General features: G+C 37.5%; 1 protein-coding gene across 1 annotated transcript in view; it reads right to left on the bottom strand.

Annotated features, from left to right (window-relative positions):
• CDC73 (cell division cycle 73) overlaps nucleotides 1–25741 on the bottom strand; it is a 95803-nt gene that overhangs the window by 52368 nt on the left and 17694 nt on the right. The window contains exons 8-10 of the mRNA XM_079313522.1: nucleotides 24489–24587; nucleotides 23187–23265; nucleotides 14365–14429 (exon numbers count right to left, since the gene is read on the bottom strand). Coding sequence (XP_079169648.1) covers nucleotides 14365–14429; nucleotides 23187–23265; nucleotides 24489–24587 — 243 coding nt within the window. The remainder of the gene's footprint in view (nucleotides 1–14364; nucleotides 14430–23186; nucleotides 23266–24488; nucleotides 24588–25741) is intronic.

Raw genomic sequence — 25741 nt, 5'->3', positions numbered from 1 at the left:
TTCAATTGTGTAACCCAAGGTGATGGACAATTTCCTTTTTTTTTTTTTTTTTTTGTGTCACTTTAAGACTTGGGCAAAAATAGCTTTACATATTTGGTGAACATATTTCACACTGGCTTTGTCAGTTACTTGAAGTGAAAAATGATGACAATGAGATGTGTTGCCATAGGAAAAAAAAAAAAAAAAAAAAAAAAGGCTGCCTCCCACCACAGCTAACTAAAAAATTTGGCATTTCATTTGTTTCAGTGGCCAATACAGATAAAACTGTGTTTGTCCCTGGGTTTTGGGAAGTCAGAAAAAAAAAGAAATTTTTTTTTCTAACTATCAGTAAAGCTTTTTTTTTTTGTCATCCTATTTCCCTTTTACAACTACCTCTTCACAGGTAGATGTTTTCTCAAGTTATCAGAGATATGCTGCAACCCACAAGAAGCAAGTCTTTGCAAGATGCAATATGAAAAATTAAGCATTTTCTATACAAACCCCATAACAATTTCCCTCCTCACCCAAACACCTCAAAAACACATTAAATAATCACTCTCAGAGAAATTTCTAACTAGTCCTTTTAAGCAAGTGAACACTAACTCCCTAAAAACCTTTTGACTCAGAGATGACACAAATCTGTCTGTTTCTAATAAACACCAAACTACAGTGTCTGAATTTTCTATACAAAATTTTCAAAGCTTACTAGTAAGTTTTAGTCCTTTGGACAATTGATCATATAATGCAGACCAACTCTTTACTAAAGTGGCATCAGATGATATTAGACCAAATCAAATTTACTTGTTTCAAAGAAAACCAGTAAGCATAAATAAATATTGAATTAGGACCTGTTATTATCAATATCTCCTCCCTAAACAGCTGGTAAAATTTAGCCAACAAGTCACAGAAATACTACTCAAGTTTCCCCATTTACTGAAAAATATAAGGGCAGAAGACAGAAATTCACCTACATATATTCAACTACAGGGATGTGGTAATCTAGGACTGTACCATCCTCCACACATGCAGAATGGGAGAAGAAATTATCAGTATATTCATTCTGCTGCTGCTAACTCCATTAAATGAAAAGTATTTGTTAAACCTGGTAGAAATCCTTTAGAATAATGGACAGTAATTACAAACTTTCTAAGTTGTTACACTTCAGTAAGTATTACAGTACATCTCTTTTGATCAAACAGGGAGATAAAAGATGCAAAACCCACAAAATCATACTCAGGGGAAATACACAGCCAGGACAAGCACTTAAAAGAAAAAATATTCTGCCCTAAGGAGCTTATATAAGTAAATAAGTGGACAAATTTTAAATGGTAGGCTTCAATTCATCAGTTTAAGTACTGGAAATTAGTGGTTTTTCTTGTGTAATGACAATTGAAGTAAAGTGTGAAAGCACTGAGTATGCCCAAAAATAAACAGTCTATTAAGCATCCACAGCAATTTAATTTCCTATTCCCTTCTCAACTTAAAACATCCCAAACATAAAACTGAAAGCAAAACAAATTACCATTGTGCTTGCCAACCAAAATAAAAGCAAAAGTTAAAAATACCTTTAATTTTTAACTCTCTCTATATATACATATAAACACACAGAACAAGGGCATTATGAAAAACTTAAAAGGTACTGAATTTACTGCAGGATGTCCATGAAATCCAGAGGATCCTGAACTGTGCATTGTGGAAAACATGCAGGCTTTGCAGGTTAGTTAATAAATACTACTGGGGCTCTGTATAATCCATCCATTACTGCCTGGAGTGGAAAGCAGCAGCTGAATTTTATTTGTGGCTCTGGTACAGATCAAATCTGTAATCCCATGTAAGACACACACAGCACTAAGAAATGGGAGCAGGAATCATAGATGGCAGTCTGGGGAAGCTGCTCCCAAACTTAAAGGGTGAACAAAAATCTGAAGGTTTATCAAGATTCAAGGAAAGGTGGGAAGTCAAAACATATTAATTTAAATGCACTGAATTCCCATGTGAGTTTTCCAATGCAGAAGTAAATTGGCCTTCACTCACTGTAAACCAAGGAAATTAAACTACATACAGCTCCCTAAATTAATTTTATTCCTAAAGACCAGCCAATGGCAATTTAATGCATTCTAACTTATGAATGTTGATGTTGAACACTTTAGTAATTTGCTTTAATTTGCTTGAGTGCCTTGATCTAGATATAGCCTTAAGGAATACCTGTATATTGCCATTTTAGCTTGCATCATCCATTGTATTAAGGAGAAAAGGTTATTTGTGAATGGCAGAACTATGAAGAACAGGAAAACACAGAGAAGGGCTGAAGACTCTTAACTTCCTAAAAACTCCCAGCCATGCTCAGGTGGAAACAGCTCCACCCTGGAAAGTCCTGATGTGTTTTGTTACAAATGAAATATGAATTAAGATTTTAACTCATTAAAACAAATCCTGCTTTGGGGAGCTCAGGAGCTATAACAAATCTGGAAGGAAGTTCCACAAGGTCTTCAAGTCCCTGAAGGGCACTGACTGACAGAGACACCCAGGATACCAGGAAGAACCACAGTCATTTCAGGGAGGACTTTTTTTCACCCCAAAGCTTTACATGCCTTTTTTTTTTTTTTTTAAGAAAAAAAAACCTGAGTTTCTCCTACAGCAGCCTGGGGCAGCTTGGCTCTGCAGCCAGTACTTTATCAACAGAAAAGAAAAATATTAGAATATTAAGCAAAAGAACTGAAAACTAACTAAACTAAGTAAAATGAAGATATAAATAATGTAGGAAGGTTCTGAGTTTTAAACATTTAAAAGTGAAAACCAAAGAAGTAAAAAGCAAATAAAGTTCACAGTAACACCTAAATTTATCCTGAAGTGTAACAGATTCACTACAAATCACTGCTGGAGTAAATGAACTAGTAATACATAAACCCAGAATACATCTTTATTTTTCCATCAAGATAATGTCAAAGAGCACATGAAATGTATTACAGAAAGTTATAAATGCCTTTCTGCAATTTAACTAGAAGCAAAACATTCCCTCCCACCACCATTATCTCCAGACTTGCCAGAGAAGCTCATGCTACTTCCTTCACCCCTGAGAAAATAAAACATCTGCCCACCCCATCAGCTTTTAATCTTCTTATGGACAGAATTAATTTAGCTTCCTTCTGGGGAATATGATGGGAGAGGAAACTGGCCAAGCCTATTTGAGCCAAAGTCAGTCTTTTGTTTAAAGGAGAAAAAAGAAAAAGAGAGGGGAGGAAGGGGAAAAAGCCATAAGCTGTGAACACTCTTTAGTTATGCCACACTTATTAAGTATCAATCCATTTCTATGCATTTTACTATAGTTTAAATATGACTTCCCTAAAAAAACATCACTTTACTAAACATATGGCAGAAACTCCCTGAAGCATGCCACAGACTAAATGTCAGGTTAATCAATCATTTCCATTCCACTTAGGAGAGGCATCAGAAAAAGTTCCATTATTTCCTTAAAGGTATGATTTTTATTCATAACTGAGAATTTTCACAAATATTAGTATACTAGTAAGACTATCCTAGTGTTTCAACTTTAATCCATTCTGGATCTTAACCTGGAGGATGTTGAGTACTCATTACCTTTTATATTCTATTTCTCTCAGCTCCATATAAAGGAGTAATAAAATAATAGTTGAAAATATTTTCTGTGTACTGCAAATTTCCATCAATAAAATGTTCCCTGCATATGGATTAGTGTTATGGTACTCATTCTTTAAAATTATCTAATACCCACATTTGTATTTGAAAGGATTACAATTTACAGTGTTTGTTATTACAAGCCAAGAGCAGGCAGCTTTCCAGAAAAGAAAATAAAAGGACATTAAGAGTCTTGCTGAGCCCTGCCAGGGGAAGGAATATAAGAGACATACTGAATCTGTGGTTTTGTTGTGCAGTACAATAACACACACATGCAAGTTACCCATATTAAATATTTAGCTCACTTTAGGTGAGCAAACTGTCTGATTAGGCATTTTCATTATTCTGAATGGAAACTGTAACAAACCAGCAAACACAGTTTTCAAAATATTTCAGCTATGAACAAGGAAGTTGATTTACTTACTAAAACTTCACCTTTGAAATCTGAGCCAGCTATAAACCTACCCTTTAAAATCAGATGTACCATTTAGGCAGTTCAGAATCCCTCTAGATATTAATTTCTAAGACAGTATTAAAATCCATTTAGGATTTTAATATGTATTTTACTACTTTAATCTGCATTTCACCTGCTGTTCATGTCCAGATATTTTTGGAAGTCTTTTCCTGACATTATTTTCCAGACATAATTATACATGTGAAAGCTACTATGATAATCATTGTTTGCTGCAGCACAAAACATCACCCTAAAACAGAATGGCTTTTATAGACCCATATGAGGTAGCTGCATATATTCTGTATATTATTTTATCTTCTCTGTATTATTATCTACAAAATATTTGTCTTAAGGCATTATAAAGCCCTCTCTATCCACAGGTGTTCTGTTTTAGTTAGCAATCATGATAAAACACAACTAATCAGGCAGGTTATCTGCTTTAATGATGACTGTATTCCATTTTTATTTCAGTCACATGTAAATCTGTTTGCCTGATTCACACCAGAGGTAAATGGGAAGTAGGGCTGATGAACAGTGCTGAATAATGCACCCTCAAGTCTCCTGTGCTAAAGCAAAAGCAGACTTGGCTTTTTTCCCCACCTCAGGAAACAGCTCTTCTCAGTCTACTTTAGTATCATCCCCTCCCTTCTCCCACAGTATGGTTCAAAACTACTTCCCAATTTCAATAAAACCTGGAGAAAAGTTATTGCCTTTGTCAACTTTTATGAAAATTGCTCGCCAGGGAAATTAAACCCTCAAATTACTGTTCCCAGAGTGTGTTCCCTGCACTCCCAGGCTGTGTCTCCTCAAAATGGCAACACCCAAAATCACAGACCTGTAACTCAATAGCTGCACCTCTCTCCAGGCCAAGGGAGGGCACCAGGAAACACCCACCTCACTTCCAGGAAGAGGCTCAGGCCATTAAAGAGACAAAACCCGTTATTTATATGAAAAAACCTAGAATTTTTAATAATCTTTTAAATTAAAAGTACTATGAATTTACAGCCAGTAGACTGACAGTTAACTAGAAGCAAACTTATCACATCACTTTGCTTAGTCACACCAAGTTTTTTTTTCCTTCGCACTTGAACTGAATTTTAAAAGTGTATCTGTTGCTCATGCACAAAACCTACTCATATATCTTTATGGAGAGACAGAAAGGAAGAGATTTAAATTCCAAAAATACATCCTAAGTTTCTTAAAGCAGCAAACCAGCTGAATAGTTGGACTTCCTAAACCTCAATGTGCTAAATGCAATGGAAATACAAGATGAAATTTAAAAAAATGCTTTGTTAATATTCATGCTGTATGAAGGCTAACCAACAGTTTTATAGGTGTGAGAAATAAGTTACTGGGAATTGGCTTTTGTAAAATATGATATGAATTGATATTATAATGTTAATATTAAGATGTTATAAAGTGGTGAATGTTGTTCCACAACCCATCCTTCCTCCAGGAGATATTTCCTGTTAATGGGCCACTGAGTCCCACTGCATGACTGATACAATTACATCATCCCATTTGGAAATGCTCCACCCAGGGGGAGGAGCCGAGCCTTTCCTACCTAGATAAAAACTGAGGTTTGGAACACCAAGGCAGCCTTTACCCACTGATTTCCAGAGGACAAGAGCTACCAGACCTTTCTGCAGGATCACTATTTCAACAAGATCACTTCATCTGGACTGCTGCCACCACCATAACTAGCAGGGTGTCAGTTGTATTCTGACTCTGACAGTGCTTTTTCTTTTGTACTTTTGCATGTATTTTATTTCTCTTTTTTTTTTCCCCCTATTAAATAGTATTTTTGACTTGGAGTCTCCCATTGGTTTTGCTTTCAAACCATTACAATCCCAAACCAAAAATCTCCAGAAAATCCCACAATCCTTTTGGGAACAAAGAGGGGCAACAGAGGAAGTGGTGAATGAGAATGAAACCAGCCAATGCATCATTCAGTGCCTGCCTACACACACTTGCATACAGACACATCTGCCCTCAGCTCAGCTGAGTTTGAGATGAATAAAGAGCCAGGAGCCACCCTTGCAGCAGCAGTGATGCAGTGGTGTCAGCAGTAGCATATTGCTCTGTGCAAACACCAATCCAGCTCCAGATGGCAGCTCAGCAGCTCACACTCACAGGTATATTCCAGGAGGAATGAACAGCACTGCCCAAATGCCAGGTGAGTGAGCTGTAACTAATGCACAGCTCATTATATGGCCTTTACAGCCACCTACCAACAAGAAAGCCTGCACTGAACAGCCTGTTATCCAGAACCATCAGGAGCAAACCTGAGGAAATCAGGACTTTGCCTACAGACATCCTAAAAGTAAGGATGCTGATTCAGCAGCAACAGTGTGTCTGCATAGAAGACACAGGCAGACTAACACCTGGATTTAAATCCAACACTAAAATCTCACAAATTTTAAGACCTAAATATAGTCACTCTTAATTAATTACCTGCTTAAATGGTGTGAGAAGGAACTGCCAAAAAACTTCAAAATATGTCCTCTTTTGCTGTTCTAACTGGATCTTCTCATTAGTTATGTTGCACTACCTGGAAATAGTGTCCAATGATATCACTTATAATCCATCCCCCAAAAGACTGAGAACCAGGGCTCTTGCCTCAGCATTTCATCAACATTTGCCTCTAAAGCTCTCAGTTCTGAGCTCTGCAGGTTTAATGTGCTTTGAAAAGACTATCTTTGCCTTACCTATTCTAACTGAAGAACACCTGCCCATGTCACACTGCTGTAATAACTGTGTACCTGTGAACAAAATCTGCCACACTGAGATACCCTCTGGTATCACACACTCCCAGCCAAAGACTGAAATAATTCAACAGAAGGGAAAAAAAACTCAACTGAACAACCAAATAAACCCACAGCTGCAAGAAAAAGGAAAGGAAATGGACCTTTAGAAGAACACCACCAGAACAAAGTCCACAAATTGAAACAACAGTACACAAGTGTGTTCAAAGAGGGCAACAATAAGTGTAAGCACAGAATATATAAAAGTAATTACAAACAAATCATAAAGGAGCATGTGCTCTGGCTTAACTAAGTAGCAGTAAATGGCATGAGTGAGATGCACAGGAGCCTGGGCTCTGAGGCAGCTCCTATGGATATTGCTAAGGTAACAAGCTATCCTACTTTCTAAGCTCAGAAGAAGGCTTGATTATAATACTAAGTTAGATATAAGCAAGTACTCCAAGCAGAAAACTTGTTTCCACAAATAATGCATTCTACCTCACTGCTATTACAAGCAAACAGCTAAGTAGGTAGTGTCACAGGGTCTCATGACAATAGTATAATCTCAAAAACTGACCAGAGAAGGAAATCCTGACTCAGTTCTCACATTGGTTACATGAATTACTCAGATGATCATTAAATTCTTTAATTGTAATTTTGTTTTAGTTGCTGTATCGTGAATTGCAAAGTGTGTTAGAAACCTTCAAAACTTGTTTAAAACTCTAATTCCAATACACAAAAATGGCTACCCATAACCTGCAGGAAGAAGAAGGTATGTTAAAGTGAATTAATTTTTGATCTCCCATCTGTCACATGCTCATTTCTACTGGGTCTGCAAGATCTTTACACCATCTTCAGTAGTTGTGAATAAATTACAACCCTACATAACAGCAGAGTTGTCTTTCCCCAGCAATGTCAGGTGAAGATGCAGCTGTTAGACATTCATTAGATGTTTGGGGATAATTTACAGAGTAAAGGTGTTGACCCAGATGTTTGAAATAAGCCCTTGCAGTGCATTATGTCTGATTGTTCAGAACTATTAGTACAAAGTGTAAAAAACTGTATCTTAGGTTCAGCTGGTACCACTGAGCAGCACCCTATAAAACTTTGATTACACACAAACCCAAAGACCTGAGAAACACAAACTAATCTACACAGGACTCAAGAAAAGGTGGACGTTTAATTCAAGGAACACAAATGAAGTGTCCCAGGCAGTTTTATTTGGGGCTATGTTTCCAAATGAGAGTGACTGCTGAAACATTCATAAGGGATCCCAGTCCTAGTGCACAATGGCAGGTGAGTTTCTCAGGGGACACCCCTAGGCTGACAAATACACTCCTGCCATGCAGCTCTGGATCAAGACAGGTCTAGGAGGTGATCTCAGAACTCACACCAAGCATGTCTGAGGCTCTCAAGCCCTTTTAAGTAAAGCTTCCTGGAAGTCCAAATGCATACTCAGAAATGCTTTGGGTTCTCATATTTGGCACTCCTCCATTCAAACCTCTCAAGGACCTGCCAGCCCTGCCATGAGCACACTGAGTACTGACACAGCTGAGTTTCACACACAGCAGTGATTCAGGGGCAAAGCTGCACAGCTCCAGGGCTTGCTGCCTCTTGTTCTGCAGCACACTGGTGCCACACAGCAATGCCTAACTTCCTGAGGCATGACTGATTATACAACATCCCTGTCTTCACTTGAATTTGCAGTTCTTAGCCTCAACATAAAAGAAAACCTATTACAGGGAACAAAACAGGCAGTTCTATTGTGCAATGCAGTACAACAGTCAGATATCTTGGCACAGATGTACACGATTTATAATCCCAAAGAAAACCAGTGCACTATTGTTCAACCTAACATATTTTCTTGAAAGCAGCATTTGTATGTGATTTTTCTTGGTCTGTATCAGCTTTACTATTTACACTAAAACTCTTTAAGGGAAAGCAATTTAATATTTGAAACACAATTGAGGCAATGAAATGCCAACCACTGTAACTGTTGTGTGGGCCTTAAATATAAAATACAATAATAGTTCATAGGAAACTTGGTTGCATTTTATCCACTCTCATTGGAGTAATACAGACACACAAAGCTTCTTATCTGCTATCTCAGAGCAGTGTAAGGTTGTTGGAGAAACATCCATTTCTCCAGCTAAAGGATTTTTTTTGAGTTCATGGTCGTGTCCTGGCCCTTCACCATAATGGACAAAGGAGCTCATGGGCATGTCTGAATTATTTACAGAAAAGTATACTTATGATGAAAAATAATTTACAAACCCATGAAAAACAAGTATCTACCTCAAGTATCATGGAAAAACATCTGCCTTCATGCAAATCTATGTAACTTTATGATTCTACATTATTACAGTTTTCCTCAGTTCCTCTTGCTGGTTAAAAACTGAATAGGATGCACAGAGAGAATTCACAGAATGCTGCTCAGCCTGCAGAGGGGAGTGGGGGTGTAGGCAGGCTGGTGCTGCACTCACACTGGGAATAATGACCACCTTATGCACAGGCTGCATGAAAACTATGCAGCACTTTAGAGCCTGTTCCAAATATTTCAAAGAGTTCATTGTTTTGCTGACTCCTCCTTCAATCCCACTGTCCTCCAACATTTTAATGAGATGAGACATGACACAGAAAATTGCTGATGTGGACAAGTAGGTATCTCTCTTCCATCTCTAATATTAATTATGCATTAAGTTTTTATTTCTTTTTAAAAGTGCTATTTATCTGGACACCAAGAGACAATGTCCAAATCCACCATATGCTTCTAAACAGTCATTTTGAATTTTGGAACTGAATCACAAATTCCTCATGATCAATTATAGGATCCTGTGGATTTACTCACCAAGAGACATATCAATTTTCTTAAGTCTTTTATACAAAATACATGCACACACCATTTTAATTGTTTCTGCCCCAACTGCTTCCTCTCCAATGGCTCAGTCTGTAAAGTGCCATAATTTAGTAATTCTTTTTGTTTATGCTACACACTATTCCTTTAAAAATACACCATAATTGATTTTAAAAACCTCTCAGTTAAAAAAAAAAGATTATACCCAGAGATAATACCCAACTCAAAAGATGTTGAGGGCAATAACATCCTTTGATTAATTAATTCCCCAAATCTGACACTGACTGAAAAATGCTGTTGACCTTAGAGGTGTTGAATCAGTCTCCATTTCTTTTGAGATTACAACTGCTTGTACTGTGGTTTACATAAAGACTCCTTTTTAATTACTTGGTTTCTGTTCAGATTATGAAATGTATTTGTTGTAACTGAAATGTAATGCATTTACTTTAATTATTGATATTCTCATATGTTTACTCAAGGCACTTTTATCCAGATATTGCTGCAAAGCCTGGCAGTGTACAAAGGTAAGAGGGATATTACTTTTGTCAGTTTGGAGGAAAAATATCACTCAACTCAGCAGCACTGAAAATTTACATAGAATTTCTTACTTACAAAGTTTGAATACACCACAGAAATTTGCATCTGAGTTTGTTATAAGTGAAGTGCCTCCAGTGAAATCCTCACTAGCAGTACTGATCATCCAGGTGTAGCTGCAGACTCTCTGGGAAAGCCCTGAGCTCAATCCTACAAGAACTCTTGCACCTGCCTGTTTACTGAACTGGAAGAGAAAGAAATGCCAACAGTAGCTCTGGCTGCTTATGAGTGCAGATGATCAATGACACATTCCATTACTAGCAGCAAAAACCAAAGACAAAGAAAGCTCTCAAGCTTCAGCAGCCCTGCATGCTAAAAGAAATCCCTAGCTGAAAACAGGAGTTTTCCAGCAATTAGGAAAGACAAAAAAAAAATTTATTTCCACAAATAACCTATGTAGTTCTTGTTCACTTGAACACAAGTTTCCAGCACCCCCATCACATCCACTGACCAGACAAGGCACTCAGAACTCAGAGGAAATCACCCTACAGAACTCCACAGCCTTTCATGCTATTTCTTTCATATTAAACCTATGAGAACTCAAGGATAAAAGCACAAAGATGAGTAAAACCAGCATCACCATGACTATTCTTATAATGGATAAACAAATATTATTTGCAAGTGCACACAGTCAATACAAAGCATGCCCTCAGCTTGGAAGCTGCTCACAGCCAGCTTTATCAGGACAAGCAAATTCTTCCTATCCTGCCCCTAGGTGCAGATAATTGCTCTGTTCTGATCTTTATATATTGAGCTATACTAACAGTTAAATGCTTCACATATCCTAGTTACAGAAATGCACAGCCCAAAATTCAATTTCATTGCATGTAAAAGGTGAAACCCACCTTCTAGGCTTCCACCAGATGACACTGGCCTCCAAGTTAACATTACCCTCTAGAAAAGCAGAGGCTTTATGTCAAATATGTCAAATTTACACAAGTAACAAAGAATGTTCAGAATATCAGCTTAAGATTCTCTCTCAGCATTACCTCACAGCCTGTGTGGTACAGAAATACAAACATACTTCTCTTCCAAAGATTTATCCACCTCAAACACCAAACTTCCTTAGATAAAAAACAGAAGTTGTTCTGCTATACAGGGAATTATGCATGGAAATGAAGCCTGCAGGGAGACCTGCAGGTTCTGAAAAGTCAAGCTGAATAGTTTGCTACATTGACTGCAATGGGGAACCAGATAGCAAGAGCTACCACTACTAGCTTGCTTATTAATTTTCCAAAATATCATCAATCCAGGTGCTACAAGGTATTAAAAAAAAAAAAAAAAAAAGGTAAAAACCAAAATCTGAGGAAAATGCCTTGCTATACTTGCTATAAACAATTCCAGGTCCAGAATAATGAGATCATGCTTTCACAATAAAAATTCAATAAATAAGTCAGTTCTTCCTAAGAGTGTGCCAATCAAGCAAAAACCCTGTTACAGAGAAGAACTGCCAGCAGTACAAGTTATTTTAGCTGACATTACTTCAGAAAAAGCCCACCATTCACCATCTGCTCTGGCACAAATTCTGAATGCAAAGAAAGTTTCCAACATCACTGATGAAAAGAAAGCAGTCAAGATGAAGAAGTTTTTGTTTTGCTGCTAAAAAGAACAAGCATCTAGGACAGCTCACATTTCAGCAAGAACAAACACAAAACATAAGTGCACATTTCATAAAAATAATTACAGAGAATTACAGAAAGGCAGAGTGCAAGTGTAGGAAATATAATACAGAACAAAAACCTTTTACAAATTTTGTATGAGAAGCAGGTGGGCAACTCCAAACAGTGGATCACTTGACACTGGAGCTAAGAACTGTAAGTTTTAAGGAAATCTGACCACACTCCAGAAATACATTAATGGAAGCAAACCCCACAGAAAAAATGGAGGACATAGTGGCATAAAAAAAAGCAGCTTTCAAATGTGAGTATCCACCTGGAAATCAGAGATCTGAAGTCTGAAGAGAGCCTCTAAACAAAAACTACCAAGCACTCTTAATTCCTTTGAAACATTTGATGAGTTCCTGCAGGGGTTATACCAATACTATGAGGACAGCAGATGAGATCATGCAGGTGGAATGAATTCCAATGCTATCCTTCACATTCCTATGATTTAGCCAATGAGTATAATGTACTTTCCCATTAAACACCTAGGGAAAGCAATTACTTTCCCATTTCCTCCCTGATTTTTCTAGCATAAAAAATATAACAAACCACAAAAAGCCTTGAGTAAAGGCAAAATATGAAACTTGCTAAGTGGCAGGAGATTAACTATTCTCCACAAAAATACTATCTGATATTAAGGGTAAGAACTGTGTGGTCCATCACTATGACAAAGTTTAGACAAAAACAGATGAAGGTAATTAACAGATTTATTTCTCCCCCATCTGAAACACAAAGCCAGGATGTCACTGCAATTTATGAATGAGCTAAATATTGAGGGCACCTTTTTAATAGTCTGGAAAAATAAGGCTCCAAAAATCCCTCACCAGTTCTTTCTTAGACAAAAGCTGGGTAACAGATGGAGTTTTAATATTTCTCATGACACCAGATGATGCTTTATGTGCAGTCATGCACTCTTAAATAGTTATTTCAAAAAATGCTGGTTTGTGTTGAAAAAGGGTTTACTTGTAATATAATATCTATTATGTTTTCTTCCAAAATGGAAGAAACCAACAAGGACAGTTTAAAAACCTCAAAACCCTAGGCAGTAAGCTCAATACACAAGGTAGGATTCCTTGAAGAAAAAACCTTACTTATCTTTATGACCTTAAAAAAAAAACCCTATCATTTTTAGACTTACTCTACATCCCTTCACTTTTAGAGATTTTACACTGATAATCTTAAAACATTTCAACATTTCTGCTTTACTATAATCTTGCTTTTCTCTTCTTTGTTCTTCCTCCCTACACAGCAATTTAAACAGAACCCATTTATTAACCTATTTCAAACCCCAACCCCTTGAAGCAGATAGGTTATCCCACAGAAACCTGGGTTTGGTGTAACAACACTGATTCCTCACAAAGCAGCTCAAAATAGAACAAATCCTCAGACATAACAGGTTATCTTTTTTCTTTATACAATCAATTTCTGAATTCCTCTACAAATTACACTGCTAAGTAGATTCTTTCCTCAAATATTCCCTTCCATTTTCTTTTATAGTATCTTAAATCAAGAGGAGTTGGGAATTAAAGATTTGGGAAAGGACTTTTATCAAACAAAAAACCTTTGAATGGTTTTCGGAAATTTCTACTCAAGGTCCCATTTTACATTCAAATCAGAAGTGCAAACTAAAAGTAGTGCATGGCTTTAGGAGAGTGTTTAATGCTTTCTATTCATCACATTTACACAGGTATGCAGCTGGCAAAAACCTTAATGAAGATTTTTGAAGAAGTTTTCTAGCTAGCAGTTTTTTCTAGCATCCATCATATTTAGCAGCAAACAAAACAACATTTGAGAGCATTCAACCCACTTACACAAAAACAGACAAACATTGGCCAAAGAAAGAAAAGGGAATCTGTTTTGAGGGTCTCTTTTTCTCATGTGTGAATGCTTCAATTCCCACTGACAGCTTTGTAAAGCCATACAATAGAAGCAACCACCTCACCAGGCTAGAAAGCTTTAACAGTAATGCTGAGGTCTAACTCTTCCACTACCAAAAAAAAAATCTATTTTATTAAATGTAGAGTGAGACACAGAGTGATACTCCAAAGCCTGGGTTTGTTACTTCAGTCTTCTGAATATAGTTTTATCACTTATGATTATGATCACTTATGCCTCTTCCAGACACACCTAATCAGCAAAAATCTGGGTATGTTAAATATAACAGAAAAAGGCTGCACCTAAAAAAACCTTCCCAGCACACCTTCTTACTTCAGACAAACAAATCTCTGGGGCACAGACCTCTAGAACATGCAGATCAAACAAAACACATTTTGTTTTTTCATAGACAAGAACTTTCATCATTTGTTACTCAGTCTAAGTGACCTTCCAGAGCATAGACAAGATATCTCTGGCTCCAAACATACACTGTATATATGTTTACAACCATGCCAATGAAAGATATTTAAGTGAAGATTTTCCACTCACCGTCACAGACTTGAGAGTCATCCCGTGGTAAGTGCCCATGGTGTCAATCTTGAAGCCTTCAGTTTCTGCAAAGGAAAAGAAGCCTCCTGTAAATCCTTGTGAACACAGCAGTGTCATGTCTAAATGGACAACACTGGAGATCTCTTTGTTATTTTGTCAAAGAACACATCTTGCTGCTGCTGGTTTAGGTTCTGTTCCCAGTACCTGGGTTGTCACTAGGAAATCTGCTTTCTTTAGACAGGTCAGTTTGATATTGCTGCTTTCTCTAAGCAGAGCAAGCTTTTTCTGCTGCATGGAATAACTGAAAGCACTTCAGAGAAAGGCTGTAAACCTAAATCTTTGTGAGAATATGTTACAACTTGCATGTGCTCTCAGAAATTCTCACTACAAGATTAAGAAGCCCCATTCATATTCCCAGAATGCATTATAATGCAGCATAGTCAACTTGCATTAATGGAAAAATATACCTAAGAAACAGATTTACATGCCAACTATAAAAGTGTGGCCATTTTCCTTGATTAATTCACTTATAGAGTGCTGAAGAATAACATTGTCATTGTCATATGATACAGAGGACAGAATCTGCATAAATATACAATACCAGACTAAAGGATATAAAAATGGGCGTTCTTGGGGTAAGCTTTTTAATTAGTTTTAATTAGATTGAATTTATGCTAAGTGCCAGAAGCCTGCAACTGCCCAGTGACTAAACCTGCTGTCAGTAGCCTATTTACTTTTGAATACTCCTTCCCTGTCCCCCTATTCTCAGGCTTTAAGATCAAATTAAGCACCTGAATAGTGAGTGCCACCAGTACTCCAAAAGAAAACCTTTTTGCTTTTGTAAATTCCCCAGACTTATGCATCTACCATCAACTGATGCCATCACCCAACCATCCAATCTCTACCTAAAATGGCATGATATCACCACTCAAACCATGATAAACAAGCATTTTTCTACATCTAAGCAACTTTTAGCAATTTCAACTAGACTTGGGTAAAGGTAACTGATTCCGTGTAGAAACAGCTACTTGGAACTGGTGTGGTTTTTGTCATTTCTTATACTCCCTTCATTTTGTGCACCAGCACAAAATCATGATAAATGAAGAAATAAGGCAGAACCAAAGTATGGTTCCTACCTGCACCTTAAAAAAGTCCAAGAAAAATATTGAATTTTCAAAAATTTGTTGCTCTCATTGTGAGTAAATTAACTTCAACTGAAACCCAGACAACCCTGAAAGCAATGCACATGCTCTGGGAAACATCTGTGGCTGCTCATCCTTTCTTCCTTAGCTGAGGAAGGCACTCAAAGGAAACAAGGAAAAGATTTAAGAACTCTCCAGTGTCTATAAAAAGATACAGCAGAGTTTGGAACCTATCATAATCCTCTCAGCACAGAGATAGCTTACTGAGCATTTGGGGTTTCACCTTGTCCCCCTCACTCCTCCAATAATGCCACCAGACCTGCCACTCACCACCAAGTCAAGATGCTCAGTGTTACTGATCATGTTTTGTTTTACAGTCACCTCAGTTCCAGCTCTTCTTCATTTTCACTTCTCAAGGCCACCCCTCCCCTTCTGCCAGATTAATATTACAAACATAATTACATAATTCTTAGAGAGTAAAATGCAGGTACAGACACAAATTAATCCAGTCCTTCCTACCAAAAAAAACAAATAAACAAACAAAAAAAACCCCACACAGACAAACAAAACAACCTATCCTCCCTATATAAATTGATACTGCCTCCCTATATAAATTGATAGGCCTTTCCACCTTTCCCCTCAACCCCAAGCTGTAACTATGCCTTGAGTCTTAGCTCAGAGGTCACACCACTGAACTTGAGCTGAGGATGGTCAAGATGTGACTGCACAAACATTTCCATGGAGAACAGTTTGCTTTGTGACTATATAGGTTACTGCTGCAGGGCAAAGAGCATGTTAATATTTCAGGTGGTGCCAGGAGCCTTGTGGAATACTTGGTAGAACTCCCTAAGTTGAAGGGATGCTTTTGCTGACTTGGAGTGACATAAATCAGGTGTCTAACTCAGGCTGACAGTTTATGAATTTTAAAACATCACCACCAGAAGAACCTTTATCCTTTCCAGACTGACCTATTATGGGTTCCTCATGCCTGTGACACACAGCATTTCCAACTATTTTGGTTAGATGTTCTTTCCAAAGCATACAGACACCTCATAGCAAGACCAGCACAGCACTATCCTCTGTTGTACATGTCCTGCTGTGGCTTCTTTCTCTCAGCAAAAATCCTGACTTTGTAATTAGCTCTCCATGTTTGTTCCCTGTCTCCATCAGCACTGCAAAGGGAATAAAGGCCCACAAAGCCAGCAGTACAGTCAGAAAGTAAATCAAAGGGGAGAGAGGCACCTGGCAGGGAACAAATCTCTGCTCAACTGCCACTGGTTTCATCTTTTGCAAAGTCTTCCCAAATCTCTCATAAAATCTGTCCTGGTTCATTTAATGAGCCACAAGAGCCACAAACCACAGCTCTGGCACTCACCAGCTTCCTGCTCCCAACCTTGTTCTGAGACCCTTCTTTCTAGCAGGACAAGTAAATAACTTGGATGAAGAGCCACTTGTTGCCTCCAGCAAATGCCAGTTTCCTGCCTGATGAATGTTCCAGCAGCTACACAGGGTCCTAGTACTATTTAGAAGCTAACAGGGTAGCAAATAAAAGAGTTCTGATAACTAGCAAATAATGTCATAGTAGCATTGTGTACTAATTCAAATATAAAACATGTTAAATGGTCAGTGTAGGTACCCACACACATTCCTGCAAACAGTTTCTGCAGCCTCTACAAAAGCTGTTCAGGGCCCATGTTCTGCTGTCTGCAGTAGGGTGGGACCTGTAGAAGAAATCACCTCCCAAACTTCCCACCAGCTCTCCAATTTCCTGCCTCAAACTCTCAAGCAACTGGTGAATTAGAGTTCACATCTCCAGCTTGCACCCCCTGGAGCAGTAACAGCACTGACACATTTCTCAGAACACAAATTTATTGATTCAATCCTCTCACACCCACCATGTGATATTGTACCTGTCAGCCAATCACTTCTCTCACACAAATAAACATTGCCAGAAGCCAGAGCCCTGCCCCTCCCATGTCTGTACCATGTTTTAAGGTCTCAATAGTTTGTACACTTGGGCACATCCAGCAGCACCCTCAGCTCCACTCACTGTGCACAGCCTGGACAAAGCAGGAAAAAAATGTTTCCAGGTCAGGGACTCCACAGCTCCTGCTTCATTCCCACTTCAAGAACTGCAGGGGATATCAGCCAGGTTAATGCTGTAAAAGATATTCAAGGACTAGGCTAGAAAGCAGAAGCACTTCTTCCAGATTATTCTGCAAGGCCGGGGTCTGCCCCTGATACAGCTGCTCAAAAGCAGACCTGAGACACAAGAGGAACCACGGGCCACAGTAAAGAGAACAGAGCTCGACCTGAAGCCCCTGAGCATGGCCTCAGCCCTCCACAGCACAAATGCTCTGCCACACCCTCCAAGAACACAAAAGCAATGCCTCTCCTCTCCTCCCAAAGCAGCTCCAACCCCTGCTGCTGAGTCACACACCAGCAGTGAGATGAAATGGTCACACCTGGCCAAGAATTAGTTTATAACTCTAGCTTCAAAAGCCCAGCTTCACTGGTAGTAATAGAAGCAGTTAAAATGATAAACCATCTACTAAGATAAGGGTGTTTAAGAAAAAAGAGCCTCCTAAATAAAGGTACCATGATGGTAAGACTTTGGAGCCCTGTTTTTAAGCTTGGAACTAGAGGCAGAGTATCTATTAAAAAACTTACTTGAGGGTCTTCAATACACTGGGATTTTTCAATAAAGACAGACATTTCCTTTAGGCAAAGAGCAGTCCATATTAAATGCTTCAATCACAGGTCTAACATTAAGGACTACAGAATGCAAGCAAAGTCCAACAATAATTTTGTCATGAAAAACTGTACTGTGACCTTTTGTTTGCCAAATATAATCAATTTTAGAAATATATGCATTGTTAAAAACACCAACATCAACTGATGTCTTAAAACTATATCTTGAGAGACTAAACATAGTACCTAGAACTGAATAAACAACTCTAATGCTTCAAAAACATAACCTATCACCGTGGGTTTTTTCCTTCTTCAGTCATTGCACATATTACTGTCACAGTTTCTCAATTCTGTGACCCAAAGACTGGTAAAAGAACCATAAACATTTCCAGGGTGGTTCATCACAAGTTACCTTTCCAGCATCCCCATGCAGCAATGTGAGTGCCTTTTCTTATTTAAAATAATTAGACCTAGAAATGAAAATATGCACCCTAATGCATCAGCTTTTTGGAGTGATAATATTCTCCATCAGCATTTGGGTGCATGTTCCATTTTTTTGCATGTAAATATTAATGCTCAGAGAGCCTTTCCTTTGCTGAAAGCCACTGCTCCACATCCATCTAGGTCACTCTGCACTTTGATTCTGCACATTCTGCAGCTCAAGTCATCCAATCCAGCTACAAATTTGAGCTCTGATACATTACCAAAAGAATAAAAGCTTGAAAACTACTCAAATTAACCTGAATTTCTGGAAGGAAGTCAAGGGAAATAAAAACAGAACAAAGAGCATGTCTCAGACAGCAAAGAGCTCGAGTTAAAGACTTGGTTTGAATTGTGGATGAATAAGAGTGAATAACCACTCCTTTTCTCAGCTGTATACTCTTCAAGCCCCAGATAGCAACACTCAGCAGACAGCCTGGAAAGGATTCACTACCCCACTTCACAGCCCCAGGAATTTAATCCCTGACACCAAATGCCACTCTGCATGAGAGTTTACTGAGCACTCCTTTACAGTACCCTAACAAGTAAAAGTTTCACAACCTAAATTTCCAAGTTACACTAATTACTTTACAAATTCTCTGTACAGTTCATATATTACAGCTCTGTAATAATCTTACCAGTAATTAACACCAACACCTTAAGTTTCTCACAGTTAAAAGCAATTTATGTGTTTTCCAGCACAGAAGTGAATGTACAGTGCTGAAAGTTTTTAAACTAGTTGGTCACACTAAGACAGAAAATACAGATGGAACACATTCTGTAGCCAAATGTGCATCTCTTGCACATATTCTCTGTTAGGAAAAAAAAAAGAAGAAACACATAAAGTGAATGCAATAAGTAAAAGTTTAACAGGTCAAACTAAGTCTGACCAGTAAAACTTCAGAACCTTCCATCTCCTGCTACCAATTCTATACTCCCTGTGTAAAAAGACATCACACCATTTAAAACAAAATAACTTATAATGAGAAATGCTTTATAGAGAAACTCTCTCAACAATGTATATGAGAGAGAAACAAAATGTTATGGTCCAGAGTCATCTCAAACATAACAACTTCACAGTCCTCAGTTCCCTGGGCTGAGCACTTAGGACTGATTGAAAACCAGGCAAACTTCTGGGAAATGGCAGCTGTGTCTGAAAAGCCAATAAAGTTATAAATAAAGCATAAAATAACAATAGAAGAAGTCAACAGCAAACTTTGCTGAAGGAAACACTTGAACACAGTCAAGAATATTCTTTTCACCATTACAGGCTGAAATCACACAGCAAGACTCTGATTTACACTAAATAGGACTGAATACTGCTGGAGGTTTTGGGGGTTTTTTGTTTTGCTTTGGAGGCAGTATTAACAATTGGCTTCTACTATGTTGAAACTCTGAGAACAACAGGAACACTCCTGGAATAAGCCTTAAAGATCTAACCTTGAAGCAGCACAGGGAAACTTGACTTTGCCATCCATGCTGAGATGCACTCAATGGGCCACAAAAATGTTACACCTTCAAGACTACCATCCCAGCACTACTGCACACTTTCAAATTACAGAACAAACAAGTGTGTGAAAAAGATCTTCTGAGGTAAAGCCACCCAAGAAAATCAGGGAAAGACAAGGTACAGCATTCAAAACATATATATCAATAATTTGCATTTAAGTATCAAACATTAGGGCATACAGGAGAGGACACAAAATAAGAGCTTAAAGCATCAAATGGCATTTGAGCACAGGATTTTTAAATCCTGAAAAAGATTTTAAAATTACGTTTCTCAAGAAGGTATGACAACCTGCAGTTTGAAAAAATATCCCCAACTGTAAAGATGCACATTAATGAAGTGTACAAAAACCACTCAAGCAAGTAAAATGTAAAAAGGAATAGGACTACCATGGTAAAAGCAGAGGAAGTTTAGCACAGGATGGAGCTCTATGCTGTTGAAGAGAAGACACCATCACTAACTGCCAACATGCAAGAAACCAAAGCAACAGGAAGAAATCAGCACCTAAGGAAAGTGATTGCAAGCAGCTCACCTCCTCACCTCAAAAACATTTGAGCAGCTGGGCAGGATGGGTGCACTGCCAAGCAACATGTTCTTCCACTTTCCATGTGGAAATACCCAGGATGTGCAATTCCTACTGCAAACAACATTCTAATGCATCACAGACCTTGAAGAATGTCAAAGGAAAAGTTTCTCTGTCCTGTGTGACCAAAGCTGCAGGAACAGACCCCTGCTGGGCAAAAGGTGACCAAGCCCTGTCCCTGTGCTGCTGAGGAGTTCCACTAACTGCACATGGAGTTTACTGTTTGCTCTTCAAGAGCAGCACAATTACCACCCCTCACACTATTAAACCACCCTAGCAGCAAAGCCTGACCCATCTGGCATGAAAATTTTAAGTCAGTCTGCCAGAGAGGCATCCTGATACACTGCATCAGAAATAATGATCCATCCCAAGGAGCAGAGAAATTTGGCTGCACCTCAACAGTTTACTTAATGCATGTTAAAATTCCTAAATTTACTCTTAGCTCTACAAGCTTTAAATTTCTTATGTTAAGGACAAGACAGCTAATGGAAAAACTCTGTATTAAAGCACACAACTATTCAAAGAAAAACAGTTCATCTCTTCGCTGCCTAAACTTTAAATATTGTAGCATTGTGGATACAATGGCATAAAGACTGCAAGTTATTAACCTTTGTATTTAATCCCTGAAGTCCCAATACTGCAACCTTTCCACAAACATTTGTAATTCCAAGTTCTTACTAGACTTATCGTAAAAAAAAAAAGAGTTTAATTTAAAAAAAAAAAAGCTTTATTTTGTTTTTCTGCTTGTAGTCTCACTTCTACAATGAATATTTGGGAGCCACAGCTTCATTTTGAGAGCAACTAAATGAAAAATCCCATAAGGAATGAGTTCACTTATGACAGAGCCTGCAAGTGATGTGCATAGTTCAGTTTTAAGCAAATTACATTATCAGTGCATTAATGCCTAATTATGACAGGAAAAACACAAATTAATAGTTAATAGTTTTACAATGGAATATCCTACAAGTAAATGAGATCTTTGCTATTTTTTGAAGTTAATTTGAAAACAAAGATCATCACAAATATCTCTAGATATATAAAATACTAAGAGAAGGAAACTGCAAAAATATTCATGGAAGAGTTGGTTTAGCTTTATATTTTTTGTTCCTTCCCCAAATTGCCTTGGCTTTTCTTGAAACAATTCATTCTTCACAGAAGCTACTTGAGCTTATTTTTCAGCACTGAAAAAGCTGCCAAACATCCTGCTTTGGCTTTTTTCTCCAGCCCACCATGCAACTGACAATGAGCAGTAGTAAATAAAACCAGTGCATTGAATTATAAGTATATGGAGGCCAATGGGGAATTGACTTCAAGAGGATATAATACAATATCTGACCAAATTTCCCATAGGAAGTTTCATACACAAACAAACACCTCCATAAACATAAAGGATGCATTCACATGTAAATGCATCTTTACAAAATCTTTTTTTTTAATTTAAATAATTTAAGAGATGAGTTGGCTCCAGTTTCCCTTAACAAAAAATGGTAATAACTTGGACAAAGTCAAATATTCTAAAAAATGCAAGTTGAATTGTTCACCTACAGTTTAAAATGGCATTTAGCAGCATGTAAGTTCCTGCTGCCAGAATAGAAAGCCATTAAAAACATTAAGCCCTTAAAAACATGGGAAGTTTCATTAAAGAAGAAAATTATTTTGTTTGAGAACTGGAAGAAAGAGACAATTCAGAAGTGTAACAAAATTTGCATGACCTTCTGCAAGAAGCACAAAACCCTCCAAGCACAACAAACACAAGATTGCAAAATAAAACCACAGCAAGCCATAAAAGTGAAGTAACTGAACTTGTGCTAAAAACAGGATAAAAAAAAGGAATGGAGACAGGAGAAAATTGCATTAGAATGACAAATCATCACTGAAGTTCAATGTTCACCATGTTTTAAAACTGGTGAGAATTCTTCAATATTGTAGATTGCTTCCATCTCCTCTCCAGAAGGGAGCTTGTGTTCTGCACTGCTGTTCCCAGTTTGTTTTCTAATTTATATAGACACAACTAGACAATATTTACTTGAAATTATTGGAGACAACTTTTAGAGCAACTGTGATTGTTTGAAGATGGGGAATCTATTACATATTATGCACCTGACAGTTATCCTTGCACTTGTGCTTGTTTATTGCATAGGACCCTCCCTAAACTTTTTTTTCCCCAAGAAGTTCTGGTTTTAAGCACTCCTTTTGCTTCCTAAGAGGCAGAAACAATTTCAGCAAAATAATAGTTTTGGATTTTATTACTTGGAAAGCTATCTTGAGATAAAGTTACCACTCTTTTTATGTCTTTTCATAGGTTTGTAAAATAAAAGCAGAGAAAAATCCCCTAATATGAACTTTATGACTTGTCAGTTTGGGTTCTCTCTTTTTTTTTTTTTTTTTAATTAAAAAAAAAGTATTGCAATCAACTTACCCTCTTTGCCTTTAAATCTTTCCTGATCATATCTGTTGTAGGCAGCTGGAATAGGTTGCTTATTTCGCAAAGTAGGATCCTAAAACAGGTTAAATAACATTTGTAAAACATACTAAAAGGCATTTGATAGTTTTTGACTTTCATGAAGAATTACTTAGAACTACTCAAGAGTATAAACCCAGTATATTTTTGTAGGAGTTTCAATGTATCTGAAAACTTTTGATGTTTCCATTCAATATCCACTTATAGTCATACAGAAACAGAGTTTAGTGCTGAATGCAAAGAGAACAACTGAGGCAAAACTAAAATAACAAGCAGCAACAATCTACATTACTAAATCTCTACTGAGTTTTTGTTATATTTAAAGAATTAGTGAGGAAAAAAACATCAACTGACAATTCATTACTAAGGTTTCAGCCACATAAAATTTCCCTTGTCAGCCTGATCAAGATAAAATTTTGCTAAATAAAATAAATAAAAACAAGTTTTGAGGAAAAAAGGCATTCTGGGGAAAAGGTTTTTATAAAGCACCAATCTAGAAGTACACTCAACACCAATTCAATCCTTTTTGTGGATTGGCTTAGTTATGTATTCACACCTATTCTGAGTAGGACATTTGAATAATGTCATGCACAATTTAAGAAATTCAACACAAAGCAAATATTTACATGTTGGAATTCATCTTGTTATTTAAATTTAGTTCTTTGTTAAATGCAGTAGCAGCAAAACAAAACACAGTATGATCAAACAGCTTTTAGAGCAGACTACCACCATGTTCAAAGATACATTAGGTTTAATAGAACACAACAGTAAACAGCACAATTCTAAACAAATCCTGTCTAATACCTAGACAGAAGTAAACAATACAGCTCCAAGTCTGTTCTGATTTATTACAGGCAAAAGAAAGCTGGTTTGAGCTGTTCCCACTCATGAGTCATGCTCCAGATTCTTAAACATTTGCTACCCTATCTGTCAGAAAAGCAGCAAAACACTTCATTTGAAATGGCAGCACTCTCATGGAACACATTTTTTGCAAATAGATGCAGCATGTGGCTAATGCTTGATAGATGCAGAAGCTGGCACTAGCAGATTCATCTCTCAGTAACAAGAGCATATTGAACTAATTAAACTAATATATTCAACTCTTTAAATACCAATAAATGCAAGTTAAGTTGAAGAATAGCTGAGAAGTTATGCTTGAAAAATGTGCATTTTTTGGAAGCAAACCAAAACAATTGTGTATGTAATACTGAGAAGTATTTTTGGACACACTGTTGGTGTCAAGCCAAACACTGCTCTTACCGTTGGTGCTGTGTTTGGTGCAGGTCTTTGCTCAGGTGCTCTGCCTTCTTCTCTGGCTTTAACTGATTGAAGAATTGCAAAAATATTCTTGGCAAAGTTCTGAAAAAGATATCAGGTACCTGTGAACCTTACTGACCATCTGTATTTCACATAACAACCAGCCAGGTGGATTGGTTAACTTGGCTAATTTACATTTCACCGAAAACCAAAACTGGTGCACCAGTTTTCTGAACAGCTGATTTCTGACCCCTTTTCTGTGACAGGATCCAAATATTAACAGGGTTTTAAAGCATCATTGCTACCCCCTACTCTTCAAGGCCCACAACTGCTAAATCTAACTGGCTTCATTACATCACAAAGTAAACCAAATTCCTTTCAAAGCACTTGTAACCTACAAGGTACAGAGTTAAGTGTACACAATGTCTCTTACTAATGTCAATTTTCATTAAAGGTTCATCAGCAAAAGAAACTTTTTACCAATTAGGCAAAACAGCTTTTTTTTACTGGTTCAGAATAATATAAAGTACTCACAAAATGATAATGCTTTTCCAGAGTATTGTATATTAACACTGAAGTGGTGTTAACACTATTGGTATCATGAAACAAACAGATGAATTGCAAAACAAAGACTTCTGGGGTGAATTTTGTAGAAATCATTTAGAAATTTGTACTGCAAAGCTTCCCTAAGCCAGCTCACTTGACCTCAGTGAACATCCTGTCAATTCACTGCAAACCACCAAGGGCAGGAACTGGAAAACCACCAGAAACACACAGGCAAAGCCATGCCCTGAGCAAACCCAGTTCTTTTGACAAAGACTGAAAGAACTCACACAAAACTTTATTTAAAGTTCTTTTCAGTCTGAAAAATCCCCGGGAAAAAAACTTTCAAGAGCTGCATGCCATGCACATATCAATTATATGAAGATACTCCCAAACTGTGGCCTGGGCACCATATCAATCACAATTCTTGTCATTGCTGTGCCTTATCACACACTGTCTCTAGGAAACAAGGCTACTCCATCTTCTGAAACTCACAAGGAGGAACTAATTAACAACAGCAGCAATGTTATAAGAGTGATTATCCATGCAGAAGCCAAATCTCCCAGTCACAAGGAACTTACAACCAACATTCACGTCTGTATTTTACTCATAAATCCACAGTTAACATAGTCTTAAAGGGAAGCTGAACTTCAAATAATGCACTTTTCAAAGGCCTTTAAACATGGGATTTTAATAGCCTTAAATTGCACATC

This window comes from Erithacus rubecula (genome assembly GCF_903797595.1).
Source record: "Erithacus rubecula genome assembly, chromosome: 10".
Classification (NCBI taxonomy): Eukaryota; Metazoa; Chordata; class Aves; order Passeriformes; family Muscicapidae; genus Erithacus; species Erithacus rubecula.
The sequence above is the reverse complement of the archived record's forward strand: the minus strand, read 5'-3'. Positions and strand labels throughout refer to the sequence as shown.